Source organism: Oryctolagus cuniculus, chromosome 5, assembly GCF_964237555.1.
Source record: "Oryctolagus cuniculus chromosome 5, mOryCun1.1, whole genome shotgun sequence".
Taxonomy (NCBI): Eukaryota; Metazoa; Chordata; class Mammalia; order Lagomorpha; family Leporidae; genus Oryctolagus; species Oryctolagus cuniculus.
The window spans coordinates 66,836,545-66,856,158 of record NC_091436.1 but is presented as its reverse complement, the minus strand read 5'-3'; the positions used below and the strand labels follow the sequence as shown (position 1 = coordinate 66,856,158).

The window sequence follows — 19,614 nt, the reverse complement described above, 5'->3', positions numbered from 1 at the left end:
GTGTTTCTGCCAGAACCTAAAAGCAGCATAGGCTCCAAGCCCATTCCACTGTTGGCCGTGTCTCTGACTGCTGTCAATAGATATGCCAAAAAATGATGTAAATGGTTAGAAACAGCAGGCTACAATATCCTTGTTCTATTAGCCTCTACCTAGTACCCATATTGATCATTTTTATTGTCTCAGGTCTTACAGAATACATTAGACTGAGTTGGGTATCAGTTGCTAAGATATCTAAAATAGGAAGAATTATATCTGTTGCACTTCTAGAGGAGGAAAATAAATTATCAAGAATTAAAAGTACCCAGAAAATTAGTCATATAGAAAATAATTAGTCTTTCGCTCAGGCCCGCGCGCTGGCAGGATGGGCAAGTGCCGTGGGCTCCGCACCGCCCGGAAGCTGCGCAGCCACCGGCGCGACCAGAAGTGGCACGACAAGCAGTACAAGAAGGCCCACCTGGGCACGGCGCTCAAGGCCAACCCCTTCGGAGGCGCCTCGCACGCCAAGGGCATCGTGCTGGAGAAAGTAGGGGTTGAGGCCAAGCAGCCCAACTCCGCCATCAGGAAGTGCGTGAGGGTCCAGCTGATCAAGAATGGCAAGAAAATCACGGCCTTCGTCCCCAACGACGGGTGCCTGAACTTCATCGAGGAAAACGATGAAGTTCTGGTTGCTGGATTTGGTCGGAAAGGTCATGCTGTCGGTGACATTCCTGGCGTCCGCTTTAAGGTGGTCAAAGTAGCCAATGTGTCTCTTCTGGCCTTATACAAGGGCAAGAAGGAGAGGCCAAGGTCATAAACGTTGATGGCAGAAATGTATTAAGAATAAATTTTCATATTCCAAAAAAAAAAAAAAAAAGAAAATAATTATACAATTCTTCTGAAACTAAAAGAATATGTATTATCATAAAGATCAGCTTGCCAAATCCCACCACAAACTACATCATACCTGCTTCTACATTAGACAATGAAAGCCTAAATCAACTTAGTTTTGGAAATAGCCATGTTCCCAATTGCATAGAAATGTATTTTTTGAACCAAACAGGTGAGACTGAAGTAGGACTCACAGCTAAGAAGACTCAAATGTCCAACCAGGTGTCCCATTCCATAATGTCTTCACAAGCTACATGTCATTTTAGCTTTTAGTGAAACTATGAAGATGATATGGCTCAAGATGATCAGTCAAAGCCATAGAGAGAACAGCCAAGATCACAGGGGAAATGTTGCCATTTTTTATAAACCAGTTTGGAGAAGTAATACTAACCCCAATTTTCAAGGCTGAATGCATGCAACACATGGAGAAACAAAGACCAAAGAGATAACACTCAACCACTTTAGCCAAGAGTTTTTAACTAGGGTCAAATATATCTTTAAAACAAATCTCCAGATATATATCCCTAAGGTCCAAATAGTCCTAATGATCCTAGGTTTTCCTATATTAGACTGCCATCCCTTTCCTGTTATAATACACATTATCAGGTTGTGTTTCTGTTGCTCATGCAGATTTTTGTACCTAGAATATTCTCTTCACTGGTTTACTCTGATGAACTCTTACATATCAACTTTTAACGCAAATGTTAAATCCTGTGTATAACCTTCTTAGTTCACTTTATACATTCTCCTGTTATCACATTGAGCAGCTTGTATTATAGTTTAACCTGTTGTTATTCTTTTTTTTTAACACAGAATCTCCACTCTGTGGGCTCAGGGTTCTTTTCTTATTCACCTATGTATCACTCATTGCACCAAGTATACTTGAAACCTTGAAACAAAGGTAAAAAGTTCTAACAAATCTTTCATAAACAAAAAGTAGCTCAAGTCACTCTATGACTAGCCTTAGGAACATAATTTTTTAACTAATATATAATTATACAAAGTTCACTATTTAAGCAGTAAAGATGTTTTTTCCCCTAACTCTAAACTCTGAAACAATTTATTACTGGAAAAATAGTAAAATATTCAATAGGAGTTTTACAAGCATACAGAAATATTCTCCAATCAGCTGTTTCCATATACATTCTTGAGTTTAAAAATTCTACATTTGAAATCAGAGTCCCTGTAAGGCATTTCCTCACAGAGTGAAAGTAATATGGTTTGATTCCATGATTTTCTTTTTTTTTTCAATATCTATTTATTTATTTGAAAGCTAGAGTGATGCAGAGAGGAGGAGAGACATATAGAAAGAGATATCTTGCATCCCCAAATGGCCTCAATGGTCAGAGCTGGGCCAGGCTGAAGCCAGGATCCAGGAATGCCAACTGGGTCTTCCAAGTGGGTGGCAAGGGCCCAAGTACTTAGATCATCTGTTCCCTCCCCAGTCACGGTATCAGGGATCTGGACAGGAAGTAGAGAGCTGGAACTAGAACCATGCTCTGATATGGAATGCTGGTGTCCCAGGTTAACCTGCTAAGCCACAACACACAATTCCCAGGATTTTCTGGTGGTAGCTTCACTCCAGAGCCTCAGCGAATCTTTCCAGCCTTTTTCTTCAACCTTCCATTTCAAAGTTCTTTGTTTCATCTTGGTCTATATACAGTATCCTTCCTAGTATCTCTTAGTCTCCATCTCACTTTCATTTGAACTATTTGCTTAGTCTCAATTTTAGTTCAACATTCCTCATCCTATCCCCAGATTTGGCTTTTGACTTTCTCTTTGTTCCATGTTCTAAAGCTATCAGCATTGTACTACATTTAACTCTCAAGCCCAGACTCCAGAATATTCTTGATGCAACATCCATGCTTCCCACACCTCCAAGGAGAGAATTTACAAGAATAAATGATAACATTATCCATTCCATTTGCTTCCTAAATTTCAATTCAGTCTGGCTTTGAGCATAGGATACTTGATTTTCTGAAATTTGGAATTTATACAGGATTGAATAAAACAACTCCATTTGTTTTTAATAGGAAGCATTAGACATAATTTTGGCTTTGTTATAAAAATCAATGAAATTGATTCATATTTCTACCCAGTTAGAGATTGTATACTTGCCCAAATCATACTGCATCAACCCAAAGAAGAGATAAATCTGTAGAAAGACCTAAGGTTCTCTTTAAAATTTCTCAAACCCAAAATGAAGAACCAAATATTTGTTAAAAGTCATAGAATCTGAGCCAGAGGCAAGAAGGAGATTGTTTTGATACAGAAACCTCTCATTACTCCTAAAAATGCTTAATCAGGAAGGGGAGGAGGGTCCTCTGAAAGGGCATACTAAAATTTGCAAAATGTAAAATTTATTCCCAAATGCATCAACCTGGTGAGTGCCATATTGAGTCTTGTGTACATGAATGTCACGAATTATCTCTCAAAACTTCTTAGATTTTAGCATGGCTACTTGGGCATACTCTGATCAGAATCTACCAAAAGGAAAATGCTCCTTGAGGCTACTCCTGGAAGATGGCCAAGGAGACTTACTTTTCCATTTTCAGTGGTAGAATTCTGACAAAATCACCTATGCATTCACCTAAACAAAGCCCTACCCAAAATTTTAATTACTTTTCTTTTTTTTTTTTAATTTTTTGACAGGAAGAGTGGACATGAAAGAGAGAGAGAGAAAGGTCTTCCTTTTGCCATTGGTTCACCCTCCAATGGCCGCCACGGCTGGCACGCTGCGGCCGGCACACCGCGCTGATCCGATGGCAGGAGCCAGGTACTTATCCTGGTCTCCCATGCAGGTGCAGGGCCCAAGTACTTGAGTCATCCTCCACTGCACTCCCTGGCCACAGCAGAGAGCTGGCCTGGAAGAGGGGCAACCGGGACAGAATCCGGTGCCCCGACCGGGACTAGAACCCGGTGTGCCGGTGCCGCAAGGCGGAGGATTAGCCTAGTGAGCCGCGGCGCCGGTCCTAATTACTTTTCTATGACTAGTTCAGGAATGGGGAATCTCTGGCCTGTGGACCATATAAGGTCCCCAAAATATTTGGTCTGGCCCTGCCAAGGCAACCACAGGTGGGACTTGAAATTCAATAAATCTATATCATGCTAATTTTTAAGTTGATAATTTTGTATGACCTGTGAATGATGCTATAAATATCCAAATAACCCTTGGCAGAAAAAAGATGTTCCCTCCCCTGGATATGAAAATTGAGAGTAAGCATTTACAAACTTTTTAAGATTTATTTATTTATTTGAAAGTCAGAGTTGCACAGAGATAGGAGGAGAGGCAGAGGCAGAGAGCAGGTCTTCCATCTGCTAGTTCACTCCCCAATTGGCAACAAAAGTCGGAGCTGTGCTGAACTGAAGCCAGGAGCCAGGAGCTTCTTTAGGGTCTCTCACGTGGGTGCAGGGGCCCAAGGACTTGGGCCAGCTTCTACTGCTTTCCTAGGCCATGGCAGAGAGCTGGATCAGAAGTGGAGTAGCCAGGTCTCAAACTGGCACCAATATGGAATGTTGGCACTGCAGGCAGTGGCTTAACCTGCTATGCCACAGTGCTGGCCCAGCATTTACAAACTTATTTGGGAATTTGACACTGATGCAACAGCCTGCATTTCATTTTTCTAGTAATGCATTTTTATCATACTTTTAAAATGATGGTCTGCCTATATCATAAATAAAAAGAAACTGTCCCCTCATCAGAGGTAATTTAAAAATCACTGGTATAAACCATTAGGCCATCTTAACCTGATGGCCATTAAGAATGTCAATAGAAGCAATTGACTCTCTCACTAGAGAATAACTTACATCTATCATAAAATAAATATAGTATAGATGGTGCATGAATTCTCAAAAAAAAAAAAAAAAGAATTCTCTAAAACCTATTTATGTACCCCTGGGGTTTTAGGATCACCAGATTCAGATCTCTTAGTGCAAGCTGACAAGATCTAGAACTGCTTTGTCAGTAGTATTCTTGTTTAGTTATTTGGATAAAGGTTCTAGCTGAGCATTAAATACTGAGACTCTTTTTTAATAGATTTTATTGATTTATTATTTGAAAAGCAGTTATGAAGAAAGAGGGAGAGGCAGAGAGAAAGAGAGAGATCTTATGTCTGCACCAGCCAGGGCTAGACTAAGCTGAAGCCAGGAGCCAGGAATTTCATCCAGGTCTCCCATGGGGGTGCAGGGGCCCAAACATTTGGGCCATCCTCCACTGCTTTCCCAGGCCCATTAGCAGGGAGCTGGATCAGAAGTGAAGCAACCTGGACTTGAACTGGCACCCATATGGGATGCTAGCACTGCAAGCAGCAGCTTAAGATCTGCACCACATCATCAGCCCCAAATCCAAGACTCTTTAAAAAACAGGGACATGGACGTTAGCACAGCACTTAAGACACCACTTGGGATGCCCACATCCCATATCAGAGTGCCTGGGTTCAAGTTCCTGTTCTGCTTCTGATTCCAGCTTCCTGATAATGCACACCTTGGGAAACAGCAGGTGATAGCTCAAGTAGTTGTGTCCCTGCTCCATAGGAACTCAATCCCTGTCATCTTGAGTCATGGGCTTTAGCATAGGCCAGTTCTGTTCATTAAGGGAATTTGAATAGTGAGTTAGCAAATGAAAGAAAGATCTCTCTCTCTCTCATACATACATACATACATACATAAATTTCTGGACTCTTGTGACTCACAGCAAGAATTTAGTTCAAAGATAACTACTGAGCTCTGAACTCGACTGGCCCGACACTGAGCCAATATTCCCAAAATAAAATGTCATTTTTAATAGTTTGCTCAGATGGAATAGAATAGTTAATCAGTGAATAATAGAAGAATTTAGTCATAACCTAGCTATTCTTTATGTAGATTATATAGTTTCAAAGCTCAGACTTGCAGTTTGTGAGAGAAAATGACACAGAGAAGTGACGATCTACATGCCAGGGAACAAGAATCCATTCCAATAGGTTGTATATAGAAGACACGGTTTTGCTCTATCGTTATATCCTTGACCTCGTTCCCAATGAGGGTTTCATACACAATCCTTTTTAAAATATATTGTTTAAGTCAAGGAGAGTGGAAAATAAAGTTGGAAAAGAACGTGTGCTCCATGAGGACAGGAGTCAGGGCTGCTCTGTCCCCTGCTCCACAGCAACACCTGTTATGGTTCAGATGGTGGATATTCCAGATAAAGGCAAGGAAGCATTGTCACACAGGTGGCACACCTGATTGATGGAAGACTGCAGCCCCTTGGGCTGCTTCACCCCCAATCCAAAGCAATAATCCTGTTTATTATTTGAGATTGACTTTGTACACAGTTAGGAACGTACAGGTGCTTCACGGGGAGTCACTGCTTTTCTCCTACAGATCACCCTATAGAAGGCATTGCATCATGTGACATTTCAGCTCCCTCTAATAAAGCACACAACATATGACATTCAGTACAGCCAGTAGCTTCTTTTCCCTAGTCACACTGAAGTATAATTGACAAATAAAAAGTTGCATAAACCCCTGAGGACAAGCTAAACTATTTTATAACCAAAGTACGCTTCAGTATACGAGATTGCAAAGGGACCAAAGGTACAAAATTTTTACATCTAGCACAAGGTATTCACACACTAAGGCCCACCACCTTTTTTGGGAAATAAAAATTGTTGGTACACTGTCACATCTATTTATTTACATACTATCTGAGGCTACTGTCAAGAGTTGAGCAGAGTAAAGCAGTTGTGACTGACTGGCCTACAAAACCTAAAATATATATCATCTGACCCATAACAAAGATTTTGCTAGTCTCTGGTATAGAGGATTAATGGACTGCATTTATGAAGCGCAGAGTTCATCTATAAGGGACCTTTCCAAAACTTCATGGAAATGCACATTATTTTTTTAAAAGCTTTGTATATGTTATTTCTTTGAAAGAGTAGGTAGATAGGTTGGTAGGTAGATAGGTAGGTAGATACATAGATAGATAATCTCCCAACCACTTGTTCACTCCCCAAATGTGTGCAACAGTCAGGGCTGAGGCAGGATGAAGCCATGAGTCAGGAACTCAGTCTGAGCCTTCCTTATGGATGGCAGTGGGATCACCCACTGCCTCCCAGGATGAATATTAGCAGGAAACTGAAATTCAGAGTGGAGCCAGGGCTCAAACCCAGATACTCTAATATGGGATGTGGGTGTCTCAAGAGATGCCTTAATTTCTACACCAAATCCCTGCCCCACATAATCTTTTTTTTAAAAGATTCATTTATTTATTTGAAAGTCAGAGTTACACAGAGAGAGAAAGAGAGGCAGAGAGAGAGAGAGAAGTCTTCCATCTGATAGTTCACTCCTCAATTGGCCGCAATGGCCAGAGCTGCACCAATCCAAAGCCAGGAGCCAGGAGCTTCTTCCAGGTCTCCCATTGTGGGTGCAGGGGCCGAAGGGCTTGGGCCATCTTCCACTGCTTTCCCAGGCCATGGCAGAGAGCCAGATCAGAAGTGGAGCAGCTGGGACTTGAACCAGCGCCCATATGGGATGCTTGCACTAGAGACAGCGGCTTTACCCGCTACACCACAGCGCCAGCTCACATTATCTTTCAATTCCATTTATCCACAAACATTTTGAGCAACCTTATACCTGATTTAAGGCATCCATGTGGAAACATAGTATTGATAACTTTTTCTTCAGCTCAGCCATTGAACATTTAACCTTTCATGCTATATATAAAACCCTTGAATAAGCGTGTAGTTTGAAAAGCCTCATATAGATAGTTAACGCTCCCATTTAAATGTCTAATCCATATTTTTCTCTTCTTTTACAGAATCAAACCCACGATACCAATGGACTTGAAGATGAAAAATCAAACACTGCCGAGAAATGGAATCCAGCAGTGAGAAAAGAAGATAAACAGGTCTGACAAGAAGAAGTTGAGGTGATTAATTAAATGTGTCACTGGAGCTCTGTGATTTACCAAACACTGGTTGAACTTTGCAGAATCCAGGTAAATACAAACAAAGCCTTAAATTGTTGACATTTTTATAACAGTCTACATCAGTTAGAGAAACACATAACCTCAAACATCTCAGCAGCACTCAACACAAGAGGAGTTTATTTCTCATCCATGAAACAGAAAAATACAGATGTTCTTGGTCAGCAAGCAGCGTTTCACCCTGTGGTGATTAAGGGATCAGGCTCCTTCCATGAGCACAGAGGCACCCAGGACTGGAAATGGACCATCTCACTTCCACACAGGGCCACATCTGACTGCAAAGGACTCTAGAAAATGCAGCCTAGCTATGACCTGAGACTGTAAATAGTTAGCCACACTCTTTCATATCCTTTGTCAAAATGGGAAACCTAGTTCAAATTCATTCTGCTTATCTGAAAGATGCAAGCAATTTTCTGGAGAATTAAATCAAGAAATGTCTTTGAGAAGTATAGTAATATTGCACAAATATGCAAGGATGAGGTTTTATTCTACTGATTCTAGACATTTCACCCAAAAAGGTTGCTGTGTGTATGCTGATCCCATCTCCCAGTTGGACAACTCAGAATGTGCCTTTAGCTGCCCTCTTTCATATTTTACACCTGGCATTATATTTAGCTGCAGATTTATCTCTTTTAGCAAATTCTAGCAACGCTGGTAGATCTGCCACTAGTGAATCAAAGTGAAAAACTATGATCTCCAACAAATAAGCCCTGGGGTCAATGCAACTGTCTCTTTTGTGCTGCCCAAGACTTACAGACCCTGCCAACTTAATAGAGATGCTCTTTGCTCTGGCCCTTGTGCTGTTTGTAATTAATCGACATTTAATGCCTCAACAAGGTCCTAAGCAGATTACTGGAGCCTTATCTTCTAGTGTCAGGATATCTGTTTACTTCAGCTGAACAAAATGCTTAGGCTCCTCTGATGGACCAGTACCAGGCTTGCTGTAGGCGCAATGATGCATGGGGAAACAGGACAGGCAAGTCTATCAGGGTAGCTGTCAGGGTTACCTTATATGGTGGGGGGCAGACACTGGTATGCTAAATGAGATCTCCAGCAGCCTAACAGCAGAGAAATAGTAAGCACACACCCTTGGCCTTCTCTGACCTTGAAGATTTCTCGTTCTATGAGGATTCTATTGACTTCTGACTTACAAACTCTGCTCCAAAAGAAGATAAAAGCAAATAAGGACATAACTGGGAACTGAGTCCACTCATTCACTTATATCCTTATCTCATTCATCCTTTGTAATTTGGTATTTCAATAAAATCTAAAGTAGATTGGTTAATCCGAGTCTACTTTATAATTTTGCCAGCCTCCCAACCTAACCCAAACCCCTGGTTTAGCTAACATCCTTGATGTCTGTAGTCTAAGTTCTCTCACAGGTTGCAGAACTCATCCACAATCCACCAGATTTTTCCCCTGGGGTACCCCCAGGACAACTCATCCTCAGTGTGCCAACTTTGCCCGTTACTCTCTGCTACAATTCAGTGATGCTACCTATCAGCTTTCCAGTCATCTTACCTTACTCTTCCCTGCCCTTGGTCCTTTCGCATCTCAGCAGCCACCACACTCTACTAATTCTGCTGACTCAATCACAGTGCTGAGTTCAAGAAACTGAACTAACTGTGATCAGTCTAAGAATCAGAGTCCATTTAATGATGTTGGGCAACTCACAGAATACCCAGGAAGGCCAAAGAATGAAACCAGAAAACCAAGAACAATGCCCAAAACTGCTGCAGCACTCAGTGGTATATAATTGCCATCACCTCAGGGCACAGGCACAATGGCTCACATACAGACACCAAGAATGCCCTGTTTGCTGTTGCAAGAACTGTAGCTTCAGTCTGATGTCTCTGAGAAATGGGTACAGATCACTCTTCTACCACTACTACCACTACTGCCATTCTCACCAGGATGGATCCTACATCACTCCCATCACTTCATACCCCTGAAGTCCGGTTTAAAGTTTTAAATGGATAAGCCTGGTTAGCAGAGCTCAGATTCTATGCCTGAACCACCAGAGCATCAGAAATTTAAGAGGCTTAGTTGTTCCATGCCTGAAGCATGCACTAAGGTATTCAACATTCTTTCTAATCCCCCTCTATCTTCCAAACTTCCCTTTCTTGGAAACCCTTGTAGCAACTCAGTTCAAGCCAGAAGGATGCTTTATCTTCCTTGTTTTCTGAATATGAGGCCAGTTCTTTATAAAGTATTGGTCATGGCCGGCGCTGCGGCTCACTAGGCTAATCCTCCGCCTTGCGGCGCCAGCACACCGGGTTCTAGTCCCGGTCGGGGCGCCGGATTCTGCCCCGGTTGCCCCTCTTCCAGCCCAGCTCTCTGCTGTGGCCAGGGAGTGCAGTGGAGGATGGCCCAAGTACTTGGGCCCTGCACGCCATGGGAGACCAGGAGAGGCACCTGGCTCCTGGCTTTGGATCAGCGTGGTGCACCGGCTGCAGCACACCAGCCACGGCGGCCACTGGAGGGTGAATCAACAGCAAAAGGAAGACCTTTCTCTCTGTCTCTCTCTCTCTCACTGTCCACTCTGCCTGTCAAAAAATAAAAAAATAAATAAAAAAGAAAAAAATAAAGTATTGGTCACACGTATATTTGTGTTATGTCCATATAATACTGAATCTGGCTGGTGCCGTGGCTCACTAGGCTAATCCTCCGCCTTGCGGCGCCGGCACACCAGGTTCTAGTCCCGGTCAGGGCACCGGATTCTGTCCCGGTTGCCCCCCTTCCAGGCCAGCTCTCTGCTATGGCCCGGGAGTGCAGTGGAGGATGGCCCAAGTACTTGGGCCCTGCACCCCATGGGAGACCAGGAGAGGCACCTGGCTCCTGGCTTTGGATCAGCGTGGTGCGCCGGCTGCAGCACACCAGCCACGGCGGCCATTGGAGGGTGAACCAACGGCAAAAGGAAGACCTTTCTCTCTGTCTCTCTCTCTCACTGTCCACTCTGCCTGTCAAAAAAAAAAATACTGAATCTGGTAAGTGGAAGTGGGACTTATGAAATTAACTCATGGAGGACAGTGCAGCTGCTGACTTTCAAAATGCACTGTGCAATATTTTGTCACATTAGTCACAACTAGGTGAATGCAAAGCAGACAGCACCCAGGGTGGTACTGTTAGAAGATATGAGGGGAAATTTTCCATAAAGTTAGCATCTGCTGACATATCTTCTTATTATTTTCAGCCATGTCCTAAAAGAGAGAAGAGAAACAGTAGAGCTAACAATCTACAAACAGATATGGAGGGAAATAGAGATTTGTTAAAGAAGGCACATTCTACCTGAAGCCTGCAATAGCTTCATACAGTTCCTGCACATGTTTACAAAAGCCAAGTCTTCTGCACTCTGAATCGTAATAGTTAAAAAATAATGACCAGGGCAGGTGCTGTGGCATAGTGGGTAAAGCCCTGCCTGCAGTGCCGGCATCCCATATGGGCGCCGGTTCATGTCCCAGCTGCTCCACTTCTGATCCAGCTCTCTGCTATGGCCTGGGAAAGCAGTAGAAGATGCCCTAAGTCCTTGAGCCCTTGCACCCATGTGGGAGATCTGAAAGAAGCTCCTGTTTCCAAGCTTCAGATTGGCACAGCTCCGGCCCTTGCAGCCAATTGGGAAGTGAACTAGCGGATGAAAGACTGTCTCTCTCTCTCTCTCTCTCTCTCTCTGCCGCTCTGCCTCTCCTTCTCTCTGTGTAAATAAATAAATAAATAAAATATAACAACAACTGAGAAGGGGAGTGTTTCAGCAGTGTACAGGTGACCCCAAGACTTTCTTGAGCATTACAAAAGATGATATAACTGGAAATGAGAAGAACTCGGGTTCCTTGATTGCACTGTTCAGATACAGCCTTGCCTCCAGACTTTCAGAGTTTATTGCGTTGGATAAACAAGCACCTATTTGGCTAAAGTTGCTCCTACATGTAGTTATCATCCTTCTGATGCATAGCCAGTAAGAACAGCAAACTCCCATAAATCTCTTTATGGAATCTCCCTCACAAGTATTTTTTCCCTTCTTTTCTAGCTGTTTTGCCCTTACTAGATCCTTCTAGATCCTAGCAACAGGCTTTCAACAAATGTGCTAATTCCCCTACTCTCTCCTTCAGACTATAACCTATCCTGTATTTGTAAGTCCTCAACTGTAGCACAGGCCTGACACATAATAAGGGATCAATACATGTTTGTTGCAAATGAAAGATGAACAAGTGGAAATAGGTCTTGCCAAAGATTAAAAAAAAATGCATCAACCCCACCTGGTAGATTCAGCCATACAAACTGCATGAAACAACTTTAATAATATTTCTAGACTTTAGGATTTTTTAAAATCTGGAATTGTAATCTATTTGTTACCCAAATGATATGAGGTGTGTATAAATGACCTTTCAAAACCAAAAAGCAGGCCGGCGCTGCGGCCCACTTGGCTAATCCTCCGCCTGTGGCACCGGCACCCCGGCTTCCAGGCCTGGTTGGGGTGCCAGATTCTGTCCTGGTTGCTCCTCTTCCAGCCCAGCTCTCTACTGTGCCCCAGGAGTGCAGTGGAGGATGGCCCAGGTGCTTGGGCCCTGCACCCGCATGGCAGACCAGGAGAGGCACCTGGCTCCTGGCTTCAGATTGGCATAGCTCTGGCTGTAGCGGCCATTTGGGGGTGAACCAATGGCAAAAGGAAGACCTTTCTCTCTCTCTCACTGTCTAACTCTGCCTGTCAAAAAAAAAAAAAAAAATTGATGAAAAGCCCATGGCAGTGTTACAGGCATGGAAAGCCAAAACACTCTGGCAAAAAAAAAACTAAATGAAAGATCTCCACAAGTGAGATCCCAGTGAAAAGAACAGGTCATCAAAGAAGGAGGTACCTTTCTCTGAAGGGAGGAGAGAACTTCCACTTTGACTACGACCTTGTCTAAATATGATCAGAGTCGGTGAACTCAAAAGGCTTCCATAGCCTTGGCAACACATGACAAGAGCCTTGGGTGATTACAGATGCCATAAACAAGAGTGTCAATTTGTTAACTCAACAATAGGAGTCACTGTGCACTTACTCCTCATGTAGGATCTCTGTCCTTAATGTGCTTTACAGTGTGATTTAATGCTATAACTAGTACTCAAACAGTATTTTTCACTTTGTGTTTCTATGTGGGTGCAAACTGTTGAAATCTTTACTTAATATATGCTAAACTGATCTTCTGTATATAAAGAGAATTGAAAATGAATCTTGATGTGAATGGAAGGGGAGAGGGAGCGGGAAAGGGGAGGGTTGTGGGTGGGAGGGAAGTTATGGGAGGGGGGTAATCCATAAGCTGTACTTTGGAAATTTATACTCATTAAATAAAAGTTAAAAAAAAAGCATTGAAAGAATACTATTTTGATTATCCATGTAAGAAATTGCATAGAATACCAAATTAAATTGACATATAAAATAACAGTAATTTACAGAATATTACCATCTGTATAGTTCCACTTACATGTAGAATATATGGAAAGAGTATTGAAAGATATTATAAGCATAATCACCATTCAATTTTCAATGTTAGAACATGACCACAGGATAGTAATTCAAGAGGGAGAAATGACATCTGCTATTTATTTTGTCATAACATAATTTTACCCTATAATTGTTAGTCAATATTTACTCAGTGGTTATATCGCTTTTCACATGGTTGCTTGAACCCAATAAAATAAAGGAAAAGCAGTTATCTTGACTTTACCAGGAGGTATATTGGACAAACACAAGCTTTCTCAATGATTTCTCTCACTGTCATATTTAGCACTGAAAATTGCTAATATTTTGAACCCATGAGTAGTTTTGGTGGTATTAAGAGTCCATTTATGAACTCCAAATTCGGCCAGCGCTGCGGCTTACTAGGCTAATCCTCCGCCTTGCAGCACCGGCACACCGGGTTCTAGTCCTAGATGGGGCACCGGATTCTGTCCCGGTTGCCCCTCTTCCAGGCCAGCTCTCTGCTGTGGCCAGAGAAGTGCAGTGGAGGATGGCCCAAGTACTTGGGCCCTGCACCCCATGGGAGACCAGGATAAGTACCTGGCTCCTGCCATCGGATCAGCATGGGGCGCCGGCTGCAGCGGCCATTGGAGGGTGAACCAACGGCAAAGGAAGACCTTTCTCTCTGTCTCTCTCACTCTCCACTCTGCCTGTCCAAAAATAAAATAAAATAAAATAAACTCCAAATTCAAAATCAGTCTGCAAGAGAAAGGGGCTTCCCCTTTCCCTGAAATCTCTTCCCATTTTCTTATGCTCCCAATATACAGGGAAGTATTTTTCAAGTCAAACAATGATGCTTGAAATTTTAAAGTTGTCACATAATGTGACTGAAGACACAGAACAAAGTATTTGAGGCTGTCTTCAAATCCCAAATCCCAAAATTCTGAAAAGATTTATATATTTGTGACATTCTAAATCTGTCTCACAGATTATGGGGAGAGATGTTTTAAAATCTTGTGTTTTTTACTTTTTTTGTTTTGCATTCTAAAATATCACTTGTAAATTCACCAGGAGTTTATTAAGGGATGTTGGGACCATCATTTACTTCTAGACAATGAAAGAGTCTGTAAAGTAAAAAAAAAAAAAAAAAAAAAAAAGTTGCTTCAGAAAAGCACCTCAGGAACCAAGATATTTCCAATCTCAAATGTGCCATCATCACCAACTTATGACAGATTTATTGTTTCAGATGAACAGCAAAATTTACTACTCTTGAATTTAGGAAACCATCTGCTCAACTTAAGGCACTTTAAGAATTCTAGAACTGAAGTAACTAAATTTGTATTAATAAAAGTGAAAGAATTCTATTTGAGTGAGAGGATCTCAGAGAAGGAAAAAGAATACTGTGAAACTTCTATGCACGTGAAAACCCAGCTGCCATACTCAGTAAACTTGACTATGAGAGGAGGGAGAAGATTTAATTCCTTAAACTTAATTGGAAATGCTATTATATTTTGTTATACTCAATGAATCTGTATATTTAGTGATCACTCTAGTTCTTTGTATTTATGTGTTGATCAGAATAGAGCAATTAAATACTGAATCAAAAACATAGCTTACCAGCACATATGACATCATTTTTATTGTTTTTGAGAAAATAGTACATATGCCACATATGGCCAATAATATAATTTTCTGCATATACTACTAAAAACATGCATTGGTATTGCTATCAGAACTATTTATATGCTTCAATGATAGTTATTGAAGGTATGCGCTTAAAAAGACTGAAAGTTCTTCCTAAACCAATCCTTTTTCACAACAAAGAGCACAGAATTAAAGATATATGGCAGCCAATATGCCATCTGAATTACTGTGGTCTTTTATTTATTGCTCATACCCTATCTATTTCTAAAAAGGCTTATTGCCAAGTAAGAAAAGCTGTGTGTGTCCAGTTATGGGAGGTGAGAGGGAGATGCCAATGGAGTGTACAGTTACATTGTGAACCAAGCAAAGGGAAGCAATTATATTTCTTACAGAAAGGCAAAATGGGAAGCATAATGATTTACAAAATTTTTGTTTTATTAAAACATCTACAATATAAAAGTTTGCTATCAGGGGAATTAGAAAGAAAACATGTACAGTCACTCTCTATGGACTGTGCATATTAATATCATCAATGCATATTAGTTCATTCATTCACTCAAATGCTTATGTGACACTTACTAAGAGCCAGGTACTGTCCTGCTAAATGGGAATCTGAAATATGAGTAAGTTTCTCACATGGATTTTTAGGAAAGAAAAAAGAATGTTAGTGATTAAAACTCAAAAGTAGGTTTACAAATGACCCAGAGGCATTCCTCAAGCCCATCTTTGAAACAAGTCAAAGATACCAGGTTAAGTTTTGGTTCTGTGAAAGCATTTCTAACCAGGATTAAAGTGTTACAGCCCAGATATGGAGGTGTCTAGAGCTCTGAGTTGCCCCAGTGTTGTAGCCAATGAAAATACCATCTCAAGATTGATATCCATAGCTTTTTCTTGAAGTTCAAGTACTTTGGATTGTTGACTAAAATATCAGATTGCTTTGGACAGCAGGCAAAAGAAAGGGAGCTGTAATTTGAAGGCCTCCTGCCTACAAATATGTAGTCCTAAGACACCTGAAATTTGAAACTACTATAGGATATTCATTGTGTTGGGATAGAAATCATGTTATTCAAGCATCCTTTCTGATGTTTCCATTATGATACTTCCCGTACATGACTTATCTTTACATGACCTTTCTTTAATAAATGAGAGAATATTTTGTTTCTTACTCCATAACCCCAGCACCTAACAAGTGCCAAGCATACAGAAAGCAGCCATAAATATTTGTTGTACAGTGAATGAATGAATGAATGAATGAATATGCAATCCCCAAGAACTCTGCTCTTTACCAAATGTCAGAGACCCGTCTACCCGTCAAATACCAGGACAAAATGAACGTAACTTAGCCTAGCACATCCTTTTCTTAGTGGAAAGCTATAAATGCACCTGCCAACAGCATCAAACTGTCTTCAGGAGGAGGCATTAGATCTGTTCAGACACTCAGATGAATGTGTTGTTAAAGCCATAGAGGATGACAGTACGAAGCATGAAGCTAGTTGCTTTTCCTGGAGAAGCTGAGGGCAAATAGTAGCCATCATTTATTTCTACTATAAAATTATCCTCATACAACTCACCCTGAACTCTCACAGACTCCCCAGAAATTTCAGCTGCCAAACACACCCCTAACCACTAAATCAAGCCACCTTTGAAATGAGATAGTTTATTCAGGCTGCTCTTTAGACAAGACTAAGACAGAAAGGGCTGAAGAGTCTAAAACACATGGTCCAATCTCCTTGCTCAGTGAAAATTAAGGCATTTAAATAAGAGGAAAATTTATTTCCAGATTAAAGCCAACCTAACATAATTCATTAACTAAATTTAAGAAATTAAAAGTTCTTCCCCCTGAACCCCTAATCCTGCCCAAATTTCTCCTTCATGCTTCCTGAACCATTCTTATTTGGTGTACAACTTTCCAAGTCCTGCCTTTGAATATGCCTATGCTATTTCCACTCTCCATTCTCTCCTGGGTCCCATTTCTTAATCCTGAGTTCATGCCCTCAACTGAGTGAGGAATATCTTCTGGTAGCTTTCTGAGATAAGATGTCACAGAGGTACACTTTTAGAGTCCCCACATGAATGAGAATATCTTCATTCGAACCTAGAACATAATTGATCATTTGTACATAGAATTCAATCCATCTCTTATCTTAATGATAAAGTGATCTTTTTTTTATTTTTTATTTATTTGACAGATAAGAGTTAGACAGCGAGAGAGACAGAGAGAAAGGTCTTCCTTCCATTGGTTCACTCCCCAAATGGCTGCCATGGCCGGAGCTACACCCATCCAAAACCAGGAGCCAGGTGCTTCCTCCCGGTCTCCCATGTGGGTGCAGGGACCCAACCACTTGGGCCCATCCTCCACTACCTTCCCAGGTCACAGCAGAGAGCTGAACTGGAAGCGGGGCAACCGGGACTAGAACCCAGCTCCCATATGGGATGGCGGCACTACAGGCAGAGGATTAATGAAGTGCGGCATGGCGCCGGCCCCCCATAGTGATCTTAACAACATAAAATCTTAATCTTTAACCTGTCCTCATCTTGACTGATCTCGCAGTGACACCTGACATTCTAAACACTCCAGCTGCTCCAAACACATTCTTCCCTGGTCTTCTAGAGTAAAGCTTTCTTCATACTCCCTGCCTCCTTTACCAACCAACCCTCCTACTCAATCCCTGATTGCTGAATTACTCCTTTGCCTTCTTTTCTCCATCCTTTCTCCTCAGGTGGCCAATCCAGTGACTGATAAACCAATCCCTTTTGTTAATGGCTCTGACCTCTCCCATGAGCTCCAGCTTAATATGTCCAAACACCTGTTCAACACCTTCACCTGAAGTTCTAAGGAGCATCTCCCACTGAGCGTACCTAAAACAGGGCTCTTGATTTTCTTCTCAAACCTGCTCCCTCAACCAGGCATTACCATCTCATTAAATGGCAGCATCATCTACCCAAATCTTCAAGTACCAACCCAAGAGTCACCTTTGAATCTTCCCTTGTACTGTACATTTAGCAACTTAGAAAGTCCTGAATGTTCTATTCACAGCATATCCTAAATACCTGGTCAAAGCTCCTGACCCTCTTCCAGACACTCCCACAGCCTCCTACACTTCACGGTCTCTCACCTTCTGGTTTCTGTGTAGGGACTGGACAGCATTCAGGTGCTAGCAGGAGACTGGAGGACAAAGTGTCAGTTCACTGGCAGGATTCAGCTTCAGCTTCACATCCTCATTTTATGCTTCCAGTTCTTCTTGCTGTTGCCAACTCTAAGGCAGCCTCACCATCCTGTTTGGCTTCTTGGCTCTTCCAGCAGCACTACAACAAGCTCTCCATGTTAAATTTCCCATATTCAAGACCTCAGCACTGGTTCCCATTTTCCAGGCCATATTTTAACCAATACCAGTTCCATTTATTTAATGGTCCACCTCCCCATTGATTTGTAATCTACACGAAAGAAAGAAGCTGAGTGCCAAGAAAACTGCCTGATCTAAAGTGGGTACTCAATATCTTTTAAAAGAAGTATTGAAGTGTTCCCCAAAGCAACAAGTCTTTTAGATACAATTGAAAACATCATCATAACTATGAAAAAACTCAGAACTTTACAAGGCTCATCAGAATTTTTTAAGTTTTACAGAGTAGCTGGAATAGCCAGGATAAGGTCATCAAAATCAGTCATCAAAATCAAAGTAAAAATCAATTAAAAATAAATAAATAAAAACAACCAAAGGGCTCAAATGAACTGAGCATAAAGAAATTACTTTCTGAAGGTCATTTCATTCCATTAATGTGGGTACTAACACCAAGTTATTTTTTAAAGTTTACTTTATCTATAAAATACATGCTTTCATTAAATGCATCATTTCTTTTTATGCCGCTTGTAATCAATCTCTTTTTCCCCTTTTAAACACGGAAAACAAATAAGACAGACACAAACATTTATATTGATGAGCTTTAAAAAATACATGGGAAAAGGCTTACGGGAAAAGGAATTAAAGATAGCTTTATGATAAAAATCTACATTCAGGAAAGTGCTTAAATGTCTAAAGATTCTGAAAGCATTTCACAACTAAGAAAATACTCAAAGTAAAATGGACCCAGAACACGGCTTTTATAAAATAAGAACAGATGAGTAATTAAGGCCTACTTTGAGGCACTAAACTCTTTTCAAAAAGAAAATTGTGATTATGGAATTTTTCTTTCTCATGAAGTATAGGAATGAATGTTTAAATGTAATAAAACAGAGTTTATAATTCAAAGACTAGCTTGTTGCACCTGCTCACAGGCTGGTTTTGTTTGACACACCAATTTCTTTATTTCATTTGTTCTGTTTTTAAATTTGAATTTGTTACCAATGTTTAAAGCTCGGGCAATTTCACATAAAAATCTGGAATTCTGATCTCTCTCAAGAATTCCTGTAAAGCCTTGATCAGCTCCACCTGAGCCATGGATGCCACTTGGACAGATTCTCAGGGACACCCTGTCACCTCCTCTTAGGCCTTAAATTCCCTCAACTTCTCCAATTCAAGTCTCCCACTTGACCCACCCAGAGTTTGCACTAGCACATGCAGTAAAAAAAATACCTTTTTCATTTTTTTACAAATTTGAAAAGTCTTATAATTTCAAATCAGCATAGCTTCTACTTTTACTTTACTTTACACCAAGGCAGGACCTAAGATAGAAACCTCAGGTTATAGACCCAATGATTGGCATT

At 41.2% G+C, this 19,614-nt stretch overlaps 1 protein-coding gene across 1 annotated transcript; it reads left to right on the top strand.

Moving 5' to 3' along the window:
• The first annotated feature begins 329 nt into the window (after positions 1-329).
• Positions 330-858, top strand: LOC100346439 (small ribosomal subunit protein uS12). Its single transcript, XM_051844537.2, has one exon. It carries the CDS (start codon positions 362-364, stop codon positions 791-793), a length of 432 nt encoding a protein of 143 aa, XP_051700497.1. The 5' UTR covers positions 330-361; the 3' UTR covers positions 794-858.
• The last annotated feature ends 18,756 nt before the right edge of the window (positions 859-19,614 follow it).

Coding starts and splice junctions, on each gene's coding strand:
- LOC100346439 (XM_051844537.2), top strand. CDS start 362: ATGGGCAAGTGCCGTGGGCTCCGCACCGCCCGGAAGCTGCGCAGCCAC.